The sequence below is a fragment of the Littorina saxatilis genome, linkage group LG14 (genome assembly GCF_037325665.1).
Source record: "Littorina saxatilis isolate snail1 linkage group LG14, US_GU_Lsax_2.0, whole genome shotgun sequence".
NCBI lineage: Eukaryota > Metazoa > Mollusca > Gastropoda > Littorinimorpha > Littorinidae > Littorina > Littorina saxatilis.
The window spans coordinates 25412007-25427088 of record NC_090258.1 but is presented as its reverse complement, the minus strand read 5'-3'; the positions used below and the strand labels follow the sequence as shown (position 1 = coordinate 25427088).

Genomic DNA, 15082 nt, shown 5'->3' with positions numbered 1-15082 from the left:
GCCTGTCTGTCTGTCTGTCTGTCTGTCTGTCTGTCTGTCTGTCTGTCTGCCTGTCTGTCTGTCTGTCTGTCTGTCTGTCTGTCTGTCTGTCTGTCTGTCTGTCTGTCTGTCTGTCTGTCTCTTTCTGCAAACAACCACAGTGGAACCCACCTTTTAAGACCTTCACAAATCTGAGAAAATCAGGTCTTAAAAAGGAGGTAGTCTTAAAAATGGGGGTAAATTTACGGAGATATTGAAGAAAAAGTCTGAGAAAAGGGGAGGGAGTCTTAAACTGGTGGTCTTAAAAGCGGGGTTCCCCTGTATCAAAACAGGCCTGTAACTATGTATCAAAACAGGCCTGTAACTATGTATCAAAACAGGCCTGTAACTATGTATCAAAACAGGCCTGTAACTATGTATCAAAACAGGCCTGTAACTATGTATCAAAACAGGCCTGTATCAAAACAGGCCTGTAACTATGTATCAAAACAGGCCTGTAACTATGTATCAAAACAGGCCTGTAACTATGTATCAAAACAGGCCTGTAACTATGTATCAAAACAGGCCTGTAACTATGTATCAAAACAGGCCTGTAACTATGTATCAAAACAGGCCTGTAACTATGTATCAAAACAGGCCTGTAACTACAATTCAAGGATGATAAAAAGAAAGAAGAAAATAAAGGACACGCAACAACAACAAAAACAACATAAAATCAAACTTCAGAAAAACTTATAATGCAAAGATCTTCACTGCAAAAATGTCACCCAACTTCAGGAGATCAATACATGCAGTGTCATCAGGTTTAGGGCAATAACAAAAGGCCCCGTTACAGGACTTTTATTTTATTCGCGCGTGCTATAATTAAGGCCATAAAGTTCATTGAGATCCTATTCTTGATCACGCTCCAGTCCCATGTGCATCGCTACACACAAGTCTGGATCAATCAGAACTTAGTTCCAACAAGGCCTCATGGGAAATCAAGGCTACAAATGTCTTTCGGAGTAGACTGGAGTGTAGAGTTTTGTTCTCTGAGCCATGAACTTTTTGTTCCGTGTAACTTGAGTGAACTTGAGAGGCTAAGTGCATACACATGAGTCTGTGAATGGCCTGAAAGGGAAATGCTAGAAACCACAACTTAGTCTGTGTGAAAACTCCTTCCTTCTTGCTCTTTAAAAGTTAATCTATTTTTTATTAAACCCACATGGCCCAAAAAGCAAAAAACAACAACCCCAAAACAAAACAAAAGAACTAGTAACCCTGAACTTTATTTTCACATGCTGAACGGCATAGCAGCACAGCAGAGTAAGGAGTTAAAAACTAAAATTAAGAGTGAAACCCACCCTATTTATTCCTCATAACCCTAAAACTTGTCTTACCCCCCCCCCCCCCCCCCCCCAACAATAAACACAAAACCCACCCCCAAAAACAAAATATTGATTTCCAGACATCAACAGGGAAGCTACTCTTCTCTGACATAAGGGAACACAACTCACACGAGTTCAGGCCAACGAAAAGCCACATGTGCCAGGTTTAAAAACAACAATTTAACAATAAAAACAAATAAACAACCTCGGTTAACTTTTTTTTCCTGTTTCTTTGTAACCTGAAACTAACAATTATTTTTGTGTATGTGCCTAAACTCACTCAACCCAAAGCATTTTAAGAAGAAACCCACTCACCTTGCAAGCCCAGGACATTCCATCGCGACAGCTTGTCGCTGCACGACATGGTCAGGAGTCGCTCCCCTTGCAAGACACCGTCCCACGTCTGAACAGTGGGGGTCGACTTGACCGGAATCGTCCCCTCCCCGGACTCGATCTTGGTCCGCAGCTGCCCGCGGGCCCGGCGGTTCGGATGCTTGTCCGATGCATCCTGCTCCCTCTCGTGCGGTGAGAAGATCCGAGCATCCCCGCACGGTGCGGTGGAGATGTACAGGTGGAACTGAACCCCGTCGCGCAGCTCGAAACCTGTGCCGTCTTCTCTGCGTACGAAGATGGACGTTTCGCGCACGCCGGGATCGTCGGAGGCGTGCAGCATGAGCTGCTGGTACCAGAAGCGGAGCAGGGAGCGGCGAGAGATGACCTCGGCGTGGCAGTCGTTGAGAGAACAGCCCTTGGCGCTGAGGTATTCGCCGTTGATACACTTGGTTCCCGTGGAAACGCAGAGGGCCTGAGCGTCGGGACCCACGCAGGCTGGAACCAGGTCCTGGTTGAGCGTCATCACGATGCCGGCCAACACCTGAAAAAACATTCACATCGGGACTTTTAGTAACGCGGGATACAGTGGAACGCCCTTTTAAAGACCTCCACAAATCTAAGAAATTCAGATGATAAGTGTTGTTTAATGCTCTTACAGTTAAACAATTAGGGGCATATGTTGCTTGGTGTTACCCCGACTTGAGATGAATTCAGAAAAGGAGGGGGTCTTCAAAGGGGGGTACATTTACAGAGGTCATGAAGAGAGGTCATTTACAGAGGTCATGAAGAGAGGTCATTTACAGAGGTCATGAAGAGAGGTCATTTACAGAGGTCATGAAGAGAGGTCATTTACAGAGGTCATTTACAGAGGTCATGAACAGAGGTCATGAAGAGAGGTCATTTACAGAGGTCATGAAGAGAATATTTGAACAAGCAAGGTCTTACAAGGAGAGTGGTTTTAAATCCGGGGGTCTTAAAAGGAGGGTTCGGCGGGGATGTAGCTCAGTCGGTAGCGCGCTGGATTTGTATCCAGTTGGCCGCTGTCAGCGTGAGTTCGTCCCCACGTTCAGCGAGAGATTTATTTCTCAGAGTCAACTTTGTGTGCAGACTCTCCTCGGTGTCCGAACACCCCCGTGTGTACACGCAAGCACAAGACCAAGTGCGCACGAAAAAGATCCTGTAATCCATGTCAGAGTTCGGTGGGTTATAGAAACACGAAAATACCCAGCATGCTTCCTCCGAAAGCGGCGTATGGCTGCCTAAATGGCGGGGTAAAAACGGTCATACATGTAAAAGCCGTGGGAGTTTCAGCCCATGAACGAACAAACAAACAAAAGGGAGGTTCTACTGTACAACAACTCCAGTCACATGTAAACATAAATCGTGTTTTCATTTAAATTGCTGCTTACAGTTTAGATGCATGTTATAACATAGGCATAGCCTAACAGAATCTGTATGTTGAATGTGTTCACATCCACACACGCAGACATGCATGCTGTACTCAAGACTCAAGACTCAAGCACACACACACACACACACACACATACACACACACACATACACACACACACACACATGGTCTTTCACGTTCAAGATGCTTGTCAAAATATCTTTCCCTTCCCCAGACAATCCAAGCCAAACGAATCATGTCGAGTGATTCAAACTGACCTTTCTCCTTGCTGTCTGAGCGGAAAAGTTGTTGGTCAGTTCCCCAAACTTCTCGGTGACCAGTCGACACACCAGGTCGGCCAGGGCGTTGGACTGTTCCCCCGAGTCATCCCCTCCCACCGGCAACATCCCTGTTGCACAAAGACAATGTAATCATACAATGCTATTTCAAAACATAACCGGCACGGCTGGCCTAGTGGTAAGGCGTCCGCCCCGTGATCAGGAAGTCGTGGGTTCGAACCCCGGCCGGGTCATACCTAAGACTTTAAAATTGGCAATATAGTGGCTGCTCCGCCTGGCGTCTGGCATTATGGGGTTAGTGCTAGGACTGGTTGGTCCGGTGTCAGAATTCTTTCTTTCTTTATTTGGTGTTTAACGTCGTTTTCAACCACGAAGATTATATCCCGACGGGGAAAGGGGGGGGAGATGGGATAGAGCCACTTGTTAATTGTTTCTTGTTCACAAAAGCACTAATCAAACAAGAAGGGCAAAGCCCATACGACTCACATGCTTGACCTAAACCTAGCAATGACATCATACACTAAGAACTGCTTTACACATTTTTCCTACCAAAATACATGTGACCTTGACCCAAGGTCAAGGTCATCCAAGGTCATGCAACACAAAGCTGTTAATTCAAGACATAGGAAGTACAATGGTGCTTATTGGCTCTTTCTACCATGAGATATGGTCACTTTTAGTGGTTCACTACCTTATTTTGGTCACATTTCATAAGGGTCAAAGTGACCTTGACCTTGATCATATGTGACCAAATGTGTCTCATGATGAAAGCATAACATGTGCCCCACATAATTTTTAAGTTTGAAACAGTTATCTTCCATAGTTCAGGGTCAAGGTCACTTCAAAATATGTATACAATCCAACTTTGAAGAGCTCCTGTGACCTTGACCTTGAAGCAAGGTAAACCAAACTGGTATCAAAAGATGGGGCTTACTTTGCCCTATATATCATATATAGGTGAGGTATTCAATCTCAAAAACTTCAGAGAAAATGGGAAAAATGTGAAAAATAGCTGTTTTTTAGACAACATTTATGGCCCCTGCGACCTTGACCTTGAAGCAAGGTCAAGATGCTATGTATGTTTTTTGGGGCCTTGTCATCATACACCATCTTGCCAAATTTGGTACTGATAGACTGAATAGTGTCCAAGAAATATCCAACGTTAAAGTTTTCCGGACGGTCGGCCGGCTGGCTGGCCGGCCGACTCGGGTGAGTACATAGACTCACTTTTGCTTCGCATGTGAGTCAAAAATTGCTCCAGGGGCTTGCAACGTAGTACAATATATTACCTTTCTGGGAGAATGCAAGTTTCCAGTACAAAGGACTTAACATTTCTTACATACTGCTTGACTAAAATCTTTACAAACATTGACTATATTCTATACAAGAAACACTTAACAAGGGTAAAAGAAGAAACAGAATCCGTTAGTCGCCTCTTACGACATGCTGGGGAGCATCGGGTAAATTCTTCCCCCTAACCCGCGGGGGGAGGTGTCAGAATAATGTGACTGGGTGAGACATGAAGCCTGTGCTGCGACTTCTGTCTTGTGTGTGGCGCTCGTTATATGTCAAAGCAGCACCGCCCTGATATGGCCCTTCGTGGTCGGCTGGGCGTTAAGCAAACAAACAAATTTCAAAACATCCTTATGGGACACACACACAATGTGCACATCACTCTCCAACAGAATACCCACAAGGGAAACATAACATTTCCATGCTAGATGGACTTGTGATCGGAAGGTTGCAGATTCGAATTGGGGCCGGGCCGGACACGGGTCAACTTTATGTGCAGACCCAGAGACGGAAGCCATGTCCCATCCTTGTGTCACCACTGTGGCACGTAAAAGATCTCGGTCATTCTGCCATACGTGCAGGTGGCTGAATACACCTAAACACGCAGACACCTGGGTAGCGCGACTCCGTTGCTGCTAGCTTTCCACTCGGAGGAAGCGACCCAAATTTCCCAGCGATGGGACAATTAAGTAATGAAAATGAAGAAAACGGAAACAAAAAAAGCAACCTAATGGGACTGTCACACTGTCACGATTCAATCGGAATATTTGTTCCTTATGATTCGATCGCCCATGGACTCACATGATGCAATCCGTCACACAACAGATGCACAGCGCGAAAGCAGATCTTTGTAGAAGCAGGTTCTGCTAATGTTCAACCATCGCTCTCACTCTTTTGAAAAATACCTTTAAGCGTTCTAGTCCTTCACGAGACAGTAATATTACACTGACAGTTGCATTTGAGGGTTTCCTGCCATAGCCTAAAATGTCTCCTTTGTATCTTGGTAAGAAACTGTTTTTCCGAAAAGTTTTGAATCGTCAAAAAGACGTTGTTCGCCGTTTTTGCACGTCTCAGAGTGAAGGCCGCAACGGCTTTCTGATTGGTCCTCACCTGCAATTGACTCGCAAAGAATAGAGCAGGTTCTATCATTCGATTTAACGAGAGAATAGCTTGGGAGTGACTCATAACTTGATCGCAAGCAAAAATCGTTCCGTGTGACGGCCCGATAACTGGTGAATGATGCTGTTCTACCTCGATTTATTTTGTGAGGAAAATACTATTGCGAAAAATGCTGAGAAGAATGACTGATACCTCAGAAACCCATAAGTCCCTTTACGACAATGGTTACAACTATAATTGGTCACTGAATGTTTTTTGGCATCAATGCCTGAACCCTGAAGCAAAACACAAAACTGACGAAGGGACAACACACACACACACACACACACACACACACACACACACACACACACACACACACACACACACAGACAGAGAGCAGGACTCACCTGGGTCAAAGGAAAACTCCAGTCCGAACACTTTGATGAGGGCAGCCTGTGCCGCTCGTGACTTGGCGATCTTTTTGTTGCGCCCCGACCCCTCAAACTTCTGTCCATCCACCTCCACCGACATCACGAAACTCTTGGAGTGGCTCTTGCCCGTTTCCGACACAAACTCGTACTTCAGTCCCGGCCGCATCTCGTTGAGAATCATCACCGGGTTTTTCTCCCCTGCCTGTGCCGGCACCGCCAGCTTTCTGCGCTTCGGTTGGAAGGTCGACCCGTTGCTGGTGTCAAGGTCACCGTTCTGGGAGTCGCCACCATCCCCGTTGCTGTTCTGATTCTCAAAGTCGTTAAACAGCGGCATTTTGTCGATGTGGGACATCTCGTCCGTAAAATCTGCCGTGGTGACCATGCAACGACCCATGGCTTGGTGCGCTTCTGACGCGTTGGGGAACTGAACGAAAGATTTCAGCGCCTGTTCCGCCGCCATCATCTTCGCTTTCTTCTTGGTGGAGCCGTGGCCGCGGAACGATTCTCCGTTGACCTCCACCGACATGGTGAAGACCGGGGCATGGACTGGCCCCGACTGGGACTCGAACTTGAACTCAAGTCCCGGTTTGATCTCGTTGAGCTGCATGAGGGCGTTCTTCGGCGTCTTGGGCCCGTGGACTTTGCGTTTCTTGGCGCCCGGCTTGCCGCCCTCGGCCCGACGTTTTCCCAGCATCTCGTCGTCTTCGTCTCCCTCCCCCTCCTCCTCCTCCCCCTCGGCCTTGACCTTGGTTTCTCCCTCGTCACCTTCCTCCCCCTCCTCGGTCTTGACTACATCGCTGGCCTTCTTCTTTCCGTCGCTGGACTTGCGTTTGCGCGCCTTGCGTTTCTTGGCCTGGACCTCCGCATCCGCTGCAACACAGAGAACATTGTACGTTAAAGTCACGTTTTCAATCTTCTAAGAAAAATTGTCGGAGATACAGTGGAACCCTCTTTTTAAGGCCTCCAAAAAATCTGTAAAATTCAGGTCTTAAAAAAAAAAAAAAATAAAAAATTGGGCAAAAAATATGGGTTGAAGAATCCTGCATGCAACTGAGGTCAAAAAAAAAAAACAAAAAAAAAAAAAAAAAAGGTCTTACAAACGGAGGGAGTCTTAAAATGGAGATATATTTACAGAGGTTATGAACAAACAATCTGAAAAAGCAATGTCTTCAAGGAAACAGGTCCTAAATTGGGGGGGGGGGGGGGGGGGGGGGCGGCGTAAAAGGGTGTTCCACTGTACATGCAGAGTTGTTTGTAATCAGACTGCAAAAGAAAAGTGTCGATTAAAATCCAATTTGAAATATTTCGGGGAAAAAACAACTTCCGAGATACAATCAAACCTGTTCAGTATCACCAGGCATACACATTCCCAGAGTACACCCTATTCAGACACACATACATCTTGCTCTTCTTTGAAATCCAAGAGAGACAAGTGATCGTGGTACAGATGAAAAGGGGAACAACCATGATAACATTATACACAAAATCTCCTCCTTCTTCTTCATTCCTATGCTGAAGCTCCCACATTTTTACCTGTACAGTGTATTACCGTTTTTACCCCACTATTTTTTTTATACTTTTGTTTAAACAAAGCCAGGCATTTTTTTCTCCAGACCACTGAATCAGCCTCAAAGACAGAAGGAATACATCCTCTCCTCTCCCAAAGGACAACCTTGGCATACACATATCAGGAGATGATCAGAAGCAAACTTCAGTCCTTTACTCCCTTTCAGGGGTGCCAGAGGAATGTGGCTTTATTTTCCCGCTGGGAAGAACAGAAGAAAATGGTGCCAGCCGGTGTAGCAGAGTACTCAGTAGTAAGAAGTAGGTGTAAACAAAGTCCCCCACCCTTCATTCACACCTGGCCCAGGTGAGCACACAGGTATCGCTACAGGTAAGAGTTCCGCTACCCAGCCTCTTGAGATACCGTTGTTTATTCCCGCCGCTATCGCTCTTCTGCAGACCAAATGCCAGACATTGAGAATTGTTGCCCCGAGGTTTGGGTAGAGGTGGAAAGTGAAGAGAGAACAGCAGCGATCGTGTTACAAACCGCAGGACTGAAATGATGAAGAGGGAGAGAGAGAGAGAGAGAGAGAGAGAGAGAGAGAGAGAGAGAGAGAGAGAGAGAGAGAGAGAGAAAGAGAGGGGGGGGGGTAAGGTGGGAAGGGGTTGAGAGACTCGGGAAATGAGAGAGGTACTTAGAGAAGGGTAGAGGGAGGAAGGGGGGAGAGGAGGCAGAGAGAAAGAGAGAGAGAGAGATGAGGGGACTGAGAGAGAGAGAGAGAGAGAGACTGAGAGAGAGAGAGAGAGAGAGAGAGAGAGAGAGAGAGAGAGAGAGAGAGAGAGAGAGAGAGAGAGATTGTGTGTATACACGGATCTTCATTCTTGGAGCATGAGATTTCCAAACACTGAAAACTATGCCTATTGTCTAAATGCCAAACAATTACGGACGGGGGGCACAGATAGACAGGGGTAGGGGGAGAATGACAGGAAACATAATACTGGACACAGGGCCAAAGCAAAGCCATCATCCCCACAGTGTAACTTGCATTATGCACGCACCAACGCCAATAATTGTCTGTGACTTCTGCAGAGACAGGAATTTCACACATCGAAAACCAACTATCCAACACTTGGATAATTGGACACCAGGTAATATAAAAAGCAATAAAAGTATACCAAAGAACGCCCTAACGCCACTTCTCTGTAATTCCAAAGACGACAATTTCATAGAACCGCACAAAACCTTCCAGCATTTGGCAAAGTAACCGGCCCTAAAAACATAAGTGAGTATTTCAGCACGCGTTATTGCCAATTTTCTGACACTTCGGAGACATCCATTTCACGAAACTTCACAAAACCGTACATTACTTGGCTATTTCAGCATTTGGCACAATAACTGGCTTAAAAAGCGCGAGTATTTAAGCACACTTTATTGCAAATTTTCTGACACTTCGGAGACAGCCATTTCACATAACCACACAAAACCTGCCATACAATGGCTATCGCAGCATTTGGCAAAATAACCAGCCATAAAAGCATTTATAGTGAGTATCTAAGCACGCGTTATCGCATATTTTCTGACACTTCGTAGACAGCCGTTTCACACAACTACACTCCACTCCACTCCTATCACTTCGCTATTCCAGCTCTGGTCAAAATGACTAGACCAGAAAATGTAAGTACTCAAGCACGTCCTGTCGTTTATTTTCTGACACTTCGGAGACAACCATTTCACACAGACGCACAAAACCTCCAATAACATTGTTAAATGTTCTTCCAGCAATGGCTATTTCAACCCTGGGCAAAGTAAATAGCACATACACTGACCTGACAACCAGAGCCGAGTCGGGGTCTAAATGTCACAATAGCACAGCGGCATCACCACGAGTATTATTTGAGGGAACGGCTGTAATAATCACCGGGAAAGGGCAGTGACTCCTGCAGAAAGGGGTATAAGCGTGATATGTGAAAGGTCAGTGCTGTGTTTCCTGTTAGGCTACGCGAAGAACACAAAAAAGAGACAGGCTATAGCTTCGGGGCTGGTTCAAAATGAATCCAGTTTCCATGACAGTTGACTGTTTTTGATCAGCCAGAGGCCGTGAAGATGAGAGGCTTGTGTTTGAAGCAACACGCACAATGCACAGTGCAAATCACACGCCAGCACGTGCAAACGGTGAACCAAACGGCAGAGTTGTTGCCAGGTCTTCGCTCATTGACACATACTTATTTGATCTGACACATATATCAGTTGGACCTTGATTAAAAATATGTAAAGGTCCAAATGTCCTGGCTTTGTCCGTTTAACAGGAAGACCAATCGTCTGATATTTTTGACATGCTGGTAAAGTCTTCCCAGACTGACCCCCTCACAGATTCCAAAACAGAACAGTTCAGAAACTCCTACTTCGTCAAAACGGTGAGAGAGTGGAACAGTCTTGATGACACAACAACACACCTGAGAACAGCCAACGCCTTCTCCACGGGGATTGGCGAATCGGGGGTGTTCTGAACTTCCCCCCTGGGATCCGTTTTTAACCCTGTTTTAAAGTAGACTGTAGTAAGGTTTTTATTGATAGAGAGCGCTGCGCACTCCTACAGTTGCGACTATGGCCGAAATTGGCCCCTGCAACTTATCAAATCCAGATCCAGATCCAGAAGAGGTAGAATAAAAATGGTGACATTTTACCACGAAACCCACCTCGGCACCTGGTCAACACACGAAGGCTACCATCCGCGAAGAATCAAAACTGTGTCTTTCTTCTTAGAAACCTACCTGATGGAAAGAACAAGACGACAATCCGCGAAGAAACAAAAGTATCTTCTTTCTAGAAACCTTCCTGGTGGAAGCAACAAAGCCGGCTACAATCCAACAATTCTGTGACAAATGATCGGAACGGTACACACACAAAATCTCCTGCTTCGTCAAAAATGTTAAGGCAGCTAAATGTGTTGGGAGCCCTCTGTAATCGAAGGTGCAGCGAGTTCTGTTGGGTATCCCCCCGTGTCCAACCTGCTGCACTCTACCAGTCTTGGGGCACTTAATCGCTGCGGCTTTCCGGCCAACCTGCGCCGTCTCACCTTCAAACATTTAGACTCGCTTAGTCCCATCAGTCACCACCAGTGAAGGCAACAATCTAACAATCTCAGACCCGGCCGATAGTCCAAACACCACCCCTCCCTATCAAAAAACAAACAGTGCCTGCCTCCTACCTTATACTAACTACGGCACTAGCAAAGCTTCTGTTCGATATTTGATCAAGTGGTAAGTAATTCAGGTAACCACGGAGCCTGATAAGTACTGCTGATAAATACAGACCCGTTTTGAGACCACCCCTTATCCTCACCCCCCCCCCCCCCCCTTCAACCCTTTCTCCATTTCCCGAGTTCTCAATGTTCACCCCTATCAACACTATGTCCATATCAACCCTTCTTGGGGAAGTGTGTGTGTGTGTCTGTGTGTAGGGAGGGGGAGTGGTGGTGGTGGAATACCCTTTATGCCCAACAACCCCCCCCCCTCTCACACACACACACACACTCTCTCTCTCTCTCTCTCTCTCTTCTGTCTATAAACCATTACTGGGGGAGGGGGGTATACCTTTCGTGCTTCCCCCGCAAACTCTCTGTTCGTGTACCATTCTTGGGACGACACCCCCTCTCTCTTTCTCCGACTCTCACTCTTTCGCCGTCTGTCTGTCTCTCTCACACCGTCTTCACTTTCGTGGTATTCTACCTTCATCGTCACCCCCCCCTCCCCCCCATCATCGGAGTCCGTACATCGTTATATCTCACTCCCCAGCACCATTCCGCACCAGCCGGGGTGAATCGCGAGACAGAGACGTACAGCGTGGCGGTTCACCACAATCACCTTTGAAGGCGAAGTCCTGTCAAACGGGATTGAGAATTTCAGAGCTTATTTCTAAGCCCTATATTATCTGTTATGGCTTCTCAAATGCCAGAACATACAGACAGACAAAAGCCGCCAGACCCCATCACAAACAGAACTCTACAATCCACAGGTGTTGCCTCCACACACACACACACACACACACACACACACACACACACACACACACACACACACACACACACACACATAGACACAGACACAGAAGCCGTATATATCTATCTATATATATAAATATATAGAGATAGATGACAGTGGATTTTTCGATAAATAGATTCGACCTTTGCACTTTTACAGTGAGGACAACTTACGGGTACATGCAAGGAAAGCCCACAACTTCTAAGGCGAACAACTCTGCAGAGTCTGCTGTGAAGGGCGACGGTAGTCTCCCTGTCACACTCGACCCCCTTTGAATGAACTTAGGTCCCTCCCAGGTGGAATGGGAACAGCACGAAAATGATTCAGTGGCCTGAACATTTCATGTCGAGTCCCATCGCTGTCGACGACGCCAAATGTAACCGAGTGCTAAAACACCACAATCACCTTTGAAGGCGAAGTCCACTCAAACGGGATTGAGAATAACTGTTATGGCTTCTCGTAGGAAGGCCTGAACATACAGACACACCAAAGCCACTAGACCACATCACAAACAGAACTCTACAATCCACAGGTGTTGCCCACACACACACACACACAAACACACACACACAGAGAAGCCGTATATATATATGTATATCTATATCTATAAATATATAGAGATAGATGACAGTGTATTTTTCGCGTGGCTATAAATTGATTCGACCTTTTCACTTTTACAGTAAGGACAACTTGCGGGTGCAATCGTGACATTCTAAAAATAGTAACGTAGTAACGGGAATATGGATTGACGCCACACGAAGGAAGGGAGATAAACGCTGAAAACACTGGAGAAGATAAGGAAGAGTTACTGGGAATGGATCCAGAGAAAAACAGAGAAAAAACCAAAATCGGTTCAGCGCTGCGCGCTGAGAGCACGTGTTGAAATATCTCATCGATGAGGTTGTGTCCGGGGTGTTGCTGAATACGGTCTCCAAATTTGAAAAAGATCCACCGAGAACTTTGGCTTGGCATCGCGGACACAAACTCACACACACACACACACAGACAGACAGACAGACAGACAGAAGTCGTATATATATATAGATAGACATTAGATATAAGTTCTGTGTTCCGCACTTATTCCCTGGCAGCGATGAAGTGCATCCACTAACACTGAGTGCATCTCCACGATACCTACTCTCGGCGTCAACACTGGAATCAAACCAAAGACACCGCAACGGGAAATCCCGGGCTCTGCACTATCTTTGATCACAACACTGATAAATCTATGAGTCCTTGCAAAAGTGTGTTTTTGTGAATCGGCAACGGCAGAGTACTTTTCGCTGTTGGTGAAATACACAGGAGAGACTCAGGAGCAAACGTCAGACAAATCAAAGTGATCTTACTCTCTCCTCAAATCGGGGATCTCCCCCCCCCCCCTTCCCCTCTCCCCAAACACACCGCCCATCCACCCCAACCTCCCTTCCACGTTAGATTTATTTTATTAGATTAATGAATTAGCTGCCATAAGTCCTTCCTCCAATACCTATATTTCTCATTATTAGTTGAGTCTTTTTAGTGTACAAAACTGACCCCCTCCCCCTTTCCAATCTTAACTTACAACGCGCTCTGCAAGCACACACAGAGACACAGACAGACAGACAGACACACACACACACGACGTTAAAACTAATTAAAAAGTAATCTATTTTAATCTATTTTCTACGATTGCACAACTGATTAGGCCTAAAAAAAAAATAGGTGTGGTTACGGTAACCCGACCTACCCTATTTTTAGGGGCTGACCCTATAACTTTTTATTACATTTGTCAACAAAAAAACAAAAAAACCAAAAAAAAACCCCGAGTGCAGAAAACGCAATGAAAGCGAAAGCGCTCGAGTCGCACACTTATTTCCCTGTCAAGTAGGTTTAATTTGTACACAGTCATTAGAAAAAAAAGTTTAAAAAAAAAAGTGATTGCCTACCTTCCTACCCTATTTTTTTTTGGCTATGGCAGGTGTGAAGGAAATCACGAATAACACTGTAACAGGCAAAGTTTGACAGTGATATCCTCCACGCTTTTAGAGCGCTAACCAGAGATGTAGCGTGACATAGCAAAGTGTGTGGCACGCACTGTGAGTTCAGCTCACTGACCGGGAATAGTTGATGTTGTAAATCGCAACTAGGGTATTGTTACACTTTACCACTGTCCTTGGACATTGAGGGGTTGTCCAAGTAATCGGCCGGGAGTAAGGAAGCCCGGATAGATGCGACAGGAAAGCACTTAACAGGTAAATGGAATAAGCATTCGAATATCGCTGGAGTGTTCATCGCATAAGTTGAATCGACTAACACTGTAAACTGTAAACATAGCAGACAGATATCTAAGACAAGATGTCCGCTATTTATGTTGTGCAGTGCGTCGTATAACCGGTCTGAGAGGGAGATAGCGTCCAGATGACAAGTGTGAAGGATCTGAGAAGCCGCCGAAGTATCATAACTCTAGACCAGCAATCCAGCATAGCTGAAATTCGACGGGATTTCGCGAAGTTATTGCAAGGTTATGGTTGTCCGTATAGTTGGACCATAGAGGTCACAGGACGAAAGGAACTGAGTAGACAGAGGTCGCCAGTGGAAGGAATTAGTATTCAGATACATTTCCTAGTGAACGGCCATAGACGTGGTGTAAGTCTGTGTATGAACAGAGTTAAAATATGTCTATAAGATCTTAATTACATAAGATATAATGAGTGTTTAGTAGGCAGAGCAGACGGTGATTTGAGTCTGCCGGAATATGAACTGTAACTGTTTTTCTGACTACACACGAGCCGTGAGTCGATACCAGTAAAGTAGATATCGTGTGCCTGTGAGTTCACGGACTGATTGTGTATTTCTCTACATAAGTGAAGGGTAGAGGGTTTTGTTAGTGAAATTGTGCAGGGGATTGTAATCTCGCTTTGTTTTTGCATCCAAACCTGTGAGTACCTGATTTTTGAATACCTAACATTTATGTTCATGATTGTGTGTATTTGTGTGTATGTCTGTCATACCTGTATAATACAGTGGAGGGAACCTACATTTGGAGTTGTGTTTGTTCCTGTATGATAGCGTACTAACGCATTTGCATTCATTCACAGCAGGATTACGGCAACGATCTGAAACCTCTTCGCCGTGGTCAGTTTTCTTCTGATTTGTTGGGTGTTTGTTCTATCATTTGTTACTTTGTTATTCCACGTCTTCCTCACTTTTGTTAGTTCCAGAGAACTCACAACGCGAAATACGCAAGAAAACACCAAACACTCGACATTCATCAACTCAACTTGTAGCAGTCTCGGCTCGCCCAATGTGTGCTCCGCGGTAAGGGGCCCAGTTGTTAAAGGCTGCCATATTCGTAGCGTTCATTAA

General features: G+C 45.6%; 1 protein-coding gene and 1 long non-coding RNA gene across 4 annotated transcripts in view; both read right to left on the bottom strand.

The window, feature by feature from the left end:
• LOC138947412 (double-stranded RNA-specific editase 1-like) overlaps window positions 1–15082 on the bottom strand; it is a 106648-nt gene that overhangs the window by 14016 nt on the left and 77550 nt on the right. For all 3 annotated transcript variants that reach the window (XM_070318871.1, XM_070318874.1, XM_070318872.1), the window contains 3 exons: window positions 6170–7063; window positions 3348–3478; window positions 1662–2220 (listed from right to left, as the gene is read on the bottom strand). In XM_070318871.1, coding sequence (XP_070174972.1) covers window positions 1662–2220; window positions 3348–3478; window positions 6170–7063 — 1584 coding nt within the window. The remainder of the gene's footprint in view (window positions 1–1661; window positions 2221–3347; window positions 3479–6169; window positions 7064–15082) is intronic.
• LOC138947421 (uncharacterized) lies at window positions 3700–4866 on the bottom strand. The gene is made up of 2 exons (XR_011449656.1): window positions 3905–4866; window positions 3700–3863 (listed from the first exon to the last, which is right to left on the bottom strand). It is a non-coding gene; the product is annotated as an uncharacterized lncRNA (long non-coding RNA).